This window comes from Daktulosphaira vitifoliae, unplaced genomic scaffold (genome assembly GCF_025091365.1).
Source record: "Daktulosphaira vitifoliae isolate Bord-2020 unplaced genomic scaffold, ASM2509136v1 Scaffold_3, whole genome shotgun sequence".
Classification (NCBI taxonomy): Eukaryota; Metazoa; Arthropoda; class Insecta; order Hemiptera; family Phylloxeridae; genus Daktulosphaira; species Daktulosphaira vitifoliae.
Window position 1 is genome coordinate 27,539,793 of NW_026099574.1, and position 9,736 is coordinate 27,549,528.

The following is a 9,736-nucleotide window of genomic DNA, read 5'->3' on the forward strand; positions in this document are numbered from 1 at the left end:
AAATTGTGAAATTGCAATAGTTGATATAACAAAAAATATTACTGTGGTTATAAAAACAATTAGTAATTTTAATTTAATTTCCATGAAATTGAATAAAAGAAAATCATTGCCATAAGTACAACAAAAGAAGTAAAACATATAAGTAGCATTCAATAAGATGGCATAAGATTACCATGTTTTTTTTTACTGTTTTTATTTTGTTTCCTAAATGCTATATTTTGTTTTCACTATTAATAAAAAAACTGTGAAATAATCTAAGTGAATAAATTTTAAAAATCATTTACAAAAAAATGAAATGTTGATTGAATAATAAAAAAAAAAAAGGATTTTATTGCTGTGATGCTTTATTACCAGAATGCTTTAAAATATTAGCTATTATTTTGTTAAATGTTCTTTCGTGTTCAGGTATTATGATTTAGCCAGACATAGCATCTAAAAAATAAAAAATAAACAAACATTAGTACATATAATAACTAGTAAATATATTTGTATAGAACATACAAGGATTCAAAAATTAAGGATAAAGGATTCCCATTATTCGTAACAATTGGCTTGTTTTTCTTTATTTATTGAACATGTAGTATATCTATACAACAGATGGACGGAGCACAGGCAAAACATGTTGTATAGAAGGGACTATTTCATAGAAGAGTGTGGGGAACCCCAAAGTTTATTAAAATCATAAGACGGCATTTTTAAAATAAATTGTAGAATTTTGTATCCATGAAAGTACTTTGTCGGCAATATTCACTTCACACCCCCATAAAATTTACTACTAGGATCACTCCTGTATACAGGTTGTAGCATCATCTTCATTTCTTTTTATACAATGATTTTTTAACTGCTATTTAGAAAAGAATAAAAATACTAATTATACTATGATATAACCAGTATTTTTTCTCTGTAATAAAAAGAAGTAAGTCTGTTTGGGATTTACACCAACAATCTTTATATTGTTTGAAACCTTATGGCTTCTTCAATGACAGCATTTTAACCAACATAGCGTGATCTGTACACACGACACCCCAAAATCATTCAAGTTTTTCTATGAAAAATGTAGTATAAATTAAAAAGTTATTTTTTCTTTGTAGTTTCAAAATTAGTCTTCCAGACTTAGTTTGATTTACTAAGGCGCTACCAATATATTAACATATTCAATTTGCATTTTTATTACAGTTTAATGTTCATACCACGAATTACCTAAAAAATGTGAAGCTTATTAAAAGCTTGTTTGGTGTTGTCACAAAAACTAAAATTTGCGGCCATTTCTCTTGTCATACAAAAATCAAATGCTGTTCTCGTATATGCACTGAAACTTTTAATGGTACCCACTTTAAGCAACAAAACATTTTTCTGGAAAGAAAAAAAAACAATAACTCATCAATTATAATAAATTAAATTATATATATATATATATATTCATAAAAATAATAATATTATTATTATTATTTTTATGAATATACAATGTTACAATTATAGATCAATCATTATTAAAATAGTTGGTATCTTACCAGTATTAATATAGGCTCTAGTAATTGTATCCCAAATAATATAAATAAGAAGGGAAGATAAGAATACTTCAATAGAACAACCTTTCAAGTTAAATAAAACATGCTCCCAAAGAATAATTTTATTTAAAATAATATACCTATAAAAAATTAATAAATTATATAAAAATAATTAACAACTATGCTTTGGGTATAAAAAATTTTATAATTTACTATTATATAATAGTAAATATATTATATTTATTATTTTTTATTATTTTAAATAAAAATATTTTAATACAATAGAGTATAAAGTTTTAAAGTTATTTCATAAATGTCAATAGATATTTATTCAGATTTCTGGAGAAGAAAGAATATAGGGAGTTCAAATATTTTTGTGTAAATGATAAATTATTATTAGTTATTGCACTTCCGGTTAATATGAACTCAATGTTCAAAAATGTTTATTGAGTTATATCAATTTACAATTAAGCGCCAACACATAAAGTTCAGTTAATAAACTATACAGAAATTAACCTTTTAGTGTTACAGTATTCAAATGTTTGATCAAGTACATGGCTATGCTTTGTAAAATATTTATTATACTTATAAAAAAGACATATTTTTTAAATATTGGAAATTAAAAAAGCATGATATCCATCAACATTTATTTATTGTAACTATTTGATATAGTGAAGTAAAATTAACATGATATTTCATAAGAAGTATTTTATTTTGGTTATTATTTAAGTTATAAAATAATTGTGTTTTGGATATTGGGTATTTTAGACAACTTAGGTATATAGATTTCTGTTTTGGGAAACTACTGTGAATAGTTTTATTTATATCTTAAAATTATTTAGGCTACATGTAAGCCTGTTCCTCATAGATTAAAATGTGCCTTTTATAGGTTGATTTGTATAAAAATCTTGTTGATTTAATGGTATAAAGGTTACAAATAATTACAAAAATGAGTCTGATGAAAATCTTGTTTAATGTAAAACCCTGTTAATTGTTAAACGGTGAAAACCTTTATACTTTTCATTTATTTAAAATTTGAATTATTGAAATATAATTTTCATTCAAATAGATGCAATTCTTTTTAACTTAAAATGTTTGATAAATTTAAATTATTGAGTAGTACAATAGAGGGATTTTCATTAAAAATCAACAGTTTTTTAAGAGATGGTATTTCAATGTATACAATTTTGAGAAATATATAAAATGCACCATTTTAAATATTAAAATACAGAAGTAATTTGTATCACATGTATCAATAAATAAGAAGATCTAAAATAAGCTAGAGCTGACCCCAAATAGTTGGGATAAAGGCTTAGGATATGATGATAACGACAATGATATATGATTAAAAACATTTTAAGCTCATGGAAAATCTTGAGGTATCTGTTAATAACTTCATAACAACATAACTAACGATAGTACTTTATTAAAATAAATAATTTTGCATTATAATTATAATTAATCATAATACAAAATGTGAAAATTTAATATATAATTTACCACTTGTATCTATTACAATTACAATAAATGTAGTTACTAAAATGTATGATTATCTTTTAAAAAAATAATATATGCTATTATTAAAATTAATTAAAATAACTATTTATTATTTTAGTCCTAAATTTAAATTAAATGTAATTAATATACTTACATTTTATTGAACTTTTCAGTTAAATATATATGTGAGAGTGAACAGGGATAAAGAGCAGTCTTGACAAGTTATCTAGTCGCTGTGAAAATGGCGAATGTCTCAAAACATAATTTGTAAAGAGAGTAAAACGATCGTTGATAATTTGAAAAAATGTCACAGTAAAAATTAAATAACAAATAAAAATCGCGCGAACTAAAGCTGTTGGTCAACGGTTACTGACACGTCTGGTTATTCCGCCAAAAGTTCGTATGTTAAATTTGCGCTATAGTCTCAATGAAAATAATTTATAACTATTATTTTAAAGTTTTTTTTATTAATGTACTAATCAAGGGATAATATGTTTAATAACAATATAAGTGAATAAAACTATTTGAATGGCTATAACCGTTACAACGATTCTTTCATTATAATGAAAGAACTTTGATGAATCCGTACAATTATTTTGAACATTGAACGGTCCCAGCACTTACTAAAAATTGTTCGGTTATTTATTGAACGCTGAACTTTCCTGGAACTTATAAAAAATTACACGGTTCATTATTGAACATAGAACTCTCCCAGCACTCGTGGGTCGCTTGAACCGACCGTGAACCAAAATAATGCTACTCGGGTTATTACAGATAAATGGAAATACATATATAACTGACAAAAACAAAAATAATTTTAAGATTAATCAAGTAGTAGCTAGCGTAAAAAGAATCACCTTGTATAAGTTAATAACGGTATGTTTATTATATGCTTATTTATTTAATTAAAAATAACATTATTTTTTTGTTTTAACGGCCGATTTCACAAAATGAGACAAATGTTTGTTTTAATATTATAATGTACATAAAAGCTTTAATTTGATATAAGTTAGAAGAAAATCAATGTATTTTTAGCTTCGCATCTAAATTAAAACATTTTTAGTTTTGGTAGAAAATTAATTCATATCATCAAAACACATCATAGTGAAAAGTTAATTTTCGCTGTGTTTTTTTTTCTATGACTGTTACTCTAAGTTTTAACAATCTAACCATTTAATGGAAATTTTATAAATATTTGTACTGAAAAAAAAAAATAAATAAAATTATAGAGAATTTTCTTTCTCTCATTTTTAGCTTAGAAGTCGTTGAAAATGGAGCTTCTTACTCGCTTTAACCACTAGATGTGAATTACGCTATGTGATTTTTATGTGCAAAATACACTGTACTATGATATTCATTCTCAGCTGTTTGAAGTCTATGGAGAGAAGTGCATGAGCGTACACCATTTGTACTAATGTTATAGAGTTCAAAGAAAGATGTCTAAGACGAACAGCGTTCTACGTAACCGAAGAATAACAGTTTGAAAACAAAAGTTATAATCTTAAACTTTATTATTACTGGAGACGAGACCTAGGTCCACTACACAACATTAATGACAAATAAACAATTTTGTCAGGTTGAACAATTTTTTTTTTAATCATTATTTTTTGGTTACATATATATATATATATTAAAAAATGTCCGATTAAAACAATTAAAATTTGTCAAATGGGAATTGTGACAACTCTCACGTCCATCTCTCGGGACTGGTTCTACCTTAAACCTACTCTGCAGGATCCCAACTATAATTTACTTTTTAAAAATTTTAAAATACAAATTTAGTCACTAGTTAATTTTGACCTACAAAAAAATCAAAATTATTTGAAATTATAACTCTTTACCAAAAAAATTCTTGTTGCATCAATAGTATAGTACTATGATATCAAGAACTGAACTTTAGATTTAGGTCTTGGTTGAAGAAGGGGTTTTGGCCTATACCCACCTAAATATTTCTTTGCGCATAAGAAATCAAATTAAAGCAATGCATGAGTAAACATGTATTATTTTACAATAGTTTTATAATTTTCAAAAGTTTTAGTTTTAATATTAATACAGTAACAAACAAGTTACTTTACTACCTAAGTTAAAAGAAATACTGTTTGCATTAAATTGTTATTCTATATATGTTAAATGCTGTGAAGATTAAGTATAAGATTTTTTAAAGCTATTTAAATAATTATGTTTATGTTTTATGGAATAAAAATATCAATATTGATAATATGTAGATTATATTACCAAGCAACATTATTTTTACTGACCATATAAATAATTTGTTAATTTTTATTGAATATTACTAATGGATATTAAATAATTATTGTAATAAGAATAATGGATTTACAAGTCTTAAGTTTAGTAATTTTTATTAAATTTAAATCAAATATCTTAGTGAAACAAACAAAATAAAAAAATATGATAAAGGAAGATAATAGATTAGGTAATATAAAAAGAAGTAATTATTTACATAGGAACTTAAAACTACCTTTTAAAACAAATAAAAGAAAAAAATCACACTATTCAAACATATTGTAACAAAATCATACAATGTTGTTTACTTAAGAGATCAAGTGGGCTTAATTTGCTCTAATTGATTATAAAATAATTTTTTTTTTACTCTCCCAGTGATGCTTTAGGCGTAAACATTATTTGCATTAACTGTTTAAAATCAGCTTTACAAAATTAGATAATTTAGCTATAAAATTAAAAAATATTACTTAATGAAAAATTTTCATAGTTAATAAAAATAAAATTAAGTATAATTAATACTTAATTTGAAAATATTTCTTTGTTCATGCTAAATAAAATCAACATCAATGGGAAAGTCTTACAAATAATATTTTAAGAGATGTACTAAAATAAATAATAATATTAACTGTCAGAAATACATTGCAAATAATTCAATAAGAAAAAAAAAAATCGAAGTAGTACATCAAATATTAAAAATATACACAATTCATTAATGGTAATTATTAATACATAAATAACACAATAACATTTTGTTTATAAATATGTCTTCAATTGAATAAAAAAAACTTGACTTTTTTCATAATTATCTCAGAATACTGTAGAGAAATACAAGGCATACAAAAAAAAAATATATATATATATACATACATATATATATATATATATATATACATATATACTTTATATACCTAAAAGATACAAAAATATATAAAATAACACAATCATACTGAATCTAATCATTATATACTTGTAAAATAATAAATAATCATTAGAAAAAAAAATAGCTACCATTTTAAACATTTATACTTAAGTCAATAATTATTCGTCATAAGCCATTTCAGCTTGAGCTTTAACTTTCCTCAATAATGGTGGGAATTCATCTAATGTATACCTGTATTTGAACACATGCATCTGAGCTGGACAACTACACAGCTGTTTAAAATGCCTTAAACAAGCTAGTTTATTTGGGTCACATGAACAAGAAACTGCCGAGATATAGAGAGTAGTGTTGCATACTATACACTGTCTATGGTCATCTACTTGATGTTCAAATTCAACAAAGTCTGCTTCAGTTACACCCCAATCCAATAATGCTTTGCGGTGTACTCTTTCAAATTTAACCATTTTTGCTAAATCATCATACACAAGTTCTGCTGCTTTAGGAGCTAATTTTTCACATGAATTAACCATATTGCAAATAAGTTCATCATGTGAAAAAACACAAATTCTTTTAAGAGATGAATAGTGATTAACACATTCTCGGCCCATAGAAATCCAATCAGCTGGAGCAAAATTTACAGCTTCAGCAAAATTATATCCTTGATTGAATCCAGTATGATATGATCTAGGGAAGGTAACTACAAACTCACCAGCATGTTGATCTGTTCGATATATAGGGACATTTTCTTTCATTAATATATTGGGATTAAGAATGGTTACCAATTGGTGTAAAAGATCTGGTTGAGAATGAAACAGTTCAGGAGTTGTTTCTTTCATAACTTCTTCAAATGCTTCAGCTGCATCTCCTGGGACACCATACCATGTTTTAGGTTCACCCCAATGTAAATAGTTAATAGAATAACTCCAATGATCTTCATTATGCCAGCAAAATGTAGAAAAACACATACCAACATACATCCAAGGAACTTTCATTCCAGATATATCTGCATTGATGTGACTTAGAACAGAATCTTTTAATATTGGAATATTATTTAAATTCCAATGATCTTCAATATAAGATTTATAGAATGTGTTGTCTTCATTACCATTTAATGCAAGACAAGTAGGAAATCCAGATCCATGATCCATTGTGTGTAAATCTGCACCGTATTCAGCTATAACTGTAGAATCAATAGATGACACAATTTTCCAGTATTCTTGCTCAACTTTTTCTGTTGGTACAAGATGTACAGGCATGTTAAAATATTTTGATTTAAACTGATCTGCCATTTCACCAAATTGTTGAAGGGTATACTCACGTTGAGCTTGTTCAAATCCAAAAGCATCACTAGGCTTAATTACTTCATTAGCTACACATTTAGGGCACCTCCATTCACCCTTGGGTATACTAGTTAATGGAGGCATTAAACATTGCATATGAAAACTTAAATCACATCCATCACAAATTAAAATAGTTTCTTCAGATTTACCACTTCCACATTTTTGACAATAATATTTTGCTAATTCATCTACTACTACTTTACGATTTTTTTTAGATTTTTTGGATTCTTTGGACTTTAAATGTCCAATTCTACATTTTGAACTAAATCCAGCCATTTTAGGTCCAGCTCCAAAAAATTGCAATTTTCTTAACTCCTTGTTTTCCATTAAATAAAATGGATCTTTTATGTAATCATCTGAATCTTTATCGTCATCAAGATTTAATCTTGCTCGTTTATTTGGAGAACTAGAAGTCGAAGAACTTTCTTCTTTAATATTTTCAATATCACATTCTCTTTTTACTGGTTTATAATAAAGTTCATCTTTAATAGTAGCATTAAAAAGTGCAAACGGGTTGAGCCATCTTTCATAATGACCCTTTAAGACAGTACCAGATGGTTTTTCATATATATAGCCCATACGATTTGCAACATTGCTCCATTTTTTTTCAGCACAGACTTTAGTATAACCACCTTCAAACTCCACAATTTTGTATAAGGAATATAAGTCTACAGCCCTTTGTTCTAAAACTGGTATTTTCATTCGAACACCTTGTAAATGCCAATATTTTGCAATTTTTTCCAAAAAATTTAACTTTACACGAGTGCTAGCATCCAATTCATTAAGTTTTTGAATTCTAGGAGTGAATTTAAAATTATCAACATCTACACAAAATGGTGGATGCCAATCAGGAGGTGGTCGTATTTTACATATTCCATGTTCTTGAGCTACACTTCTAATTTTTGCAATGTATTTTAAAGGATCCTTGAACTCTTCAGTAGTTGGTTCAAATACAGGAGCTTCAGGAGGAACTTTAAAAACAAATTTTCCTTTTTCCATTAAGCTGGCTGGATCAATAAATTTTCCCTCTGGACATTCTTTTTGTTTTGGCTCGTCGATTTCTAATTTACATTTTATGTCATGTACATCTCTTTTTCCACTCATGTTGGGATTAATTCTTATTTTTACTTATTATTATAAGTATTACTTTTTTTGTCGTAATAATTCACCAAATTAAAATACCAGGCGATTTGCTTTATGTTAAAACAAATAAAAATTATGTCAAAATGAAAGTAATTAAACGCTAAAAATATAATTGTTTACGTATTTTATAAAACGATGGCCGTCCATCCCATATTTCGAAAATGTCACGTAGTCCACACACACACGCGCACACGTATTTACACTATACGCACACATACACACAAGTTCAGTGGTTAAGTGAAATGTGCCCGACGATCTTCGAAATGAATATTTTGAACTCAGATTACCTACAAAAATGCACCTTGCACGTACATATATATTCCGACGTCATTACCTGATTCATATCATGGACATCCAAACGCAAGCTCCAATAATTGTTCTAATAAAATTGATTGATCTCGAATAAATTATGAAATTTACCAGAGCGGCTTTTTGTCTATAAGTAGTAATTTCACCGTGGAAGATATGAACATGTATATAGTTATATATTACACAACACAATACATAAATAAAATTTACATCACACAAACGTAGATACTATGAACCTCACCACTACCAACTACACTAAATACAAGTGTACGCACTCGCAACATCTATACTCTCACACACCCTGAACTCTGAAGGATAGAAGTATGGAAGTTAAAAACTGTGGCTTGTGGGCTGTCATTGTTCTTTATGGTTCACTCTCTGAAACATATTTCAAGTTTTCAGTATAACAAAAATTTTTTTGTAATAATTATTAATGATAACTGTTTTTTGAGATTTCGATACTTTTATCCAATAATATTACAGTTTAACCATTAAATTTTTAATACCTTAATTAATATTTTTTAGAAAATAATTATTTGCTAATTTAGTGTAATCCTACTCACCAGTGTTCACTGTTTATCCTGTTATTATTGTATATCAACATTTTTAAATGGTTAGATACAAAATATTACAGTTTGTTACGTAGACATAGTTTACTACTACCGTATTGCTTAGTTGGACATTCAATTATGATTTAGTTTAAAGAGATTATAGTCAAACAAACTAATTTACATATTTATTTATATATATTTTAACAAGAAATAACAAATAAAACCAAACTATATCTATAGTATTTATTTATTACCACATTTCTC

At 26.4% G+C, this 9,736-nt stretch overlaps 1 protein-coding gene and 1 long non-coding RNA gene across 4 annotated transcripts; both read right to left on the reverse strand.

Annotated features, from left to right (window-relative positions):
• Positions 1–214: 214 nt before the first annotated feature.
• Positions 215–9,597, reverse strand: LOC126900692 (uncharacterized). Of its 3 annotated transcripts, XR_007702896.1 has the most exons (4): positions 3,160–3,790; positions 1,512–1,648; positions 1,201–1,353; positions 215–432 (listed from the first exon to the last, which is right to left on the reverse strand). It is a non-coding gene; the product is annotated as an uncharacterized LOC126900692 (long non-coding RNA). The 3 variants fall into 3 exon arrangements; XR_007702897.1 differs by lacking the exons at positions 1,512–1,648; positions 3,160–3,790 and adding an exon at positions 8,947–9,597; XR_007702895.1 differs by lacking the exon at positions 1,512–1,648 and having other exon boundaries at positions 3,160–3,762.
• LOC126900672 (lysine-specific demethylase lid) lies at positions 5,339–8,947 on the reverse strand. Its single transcript, XM_050676561.1, has one exon. It carries the CDS (start codon positions 8,571–8,573, stop codon positions 6,288–6,290), a length of 2,286 nt encoding a protein of 761 aa, XP_050532518.1. The 5' UTR covers positions 8,574–8,947; the 3' UTR covers positions 5,339–6,287.
• Positions 9,598–9,736: the final 139 nt, after the last annotated feature.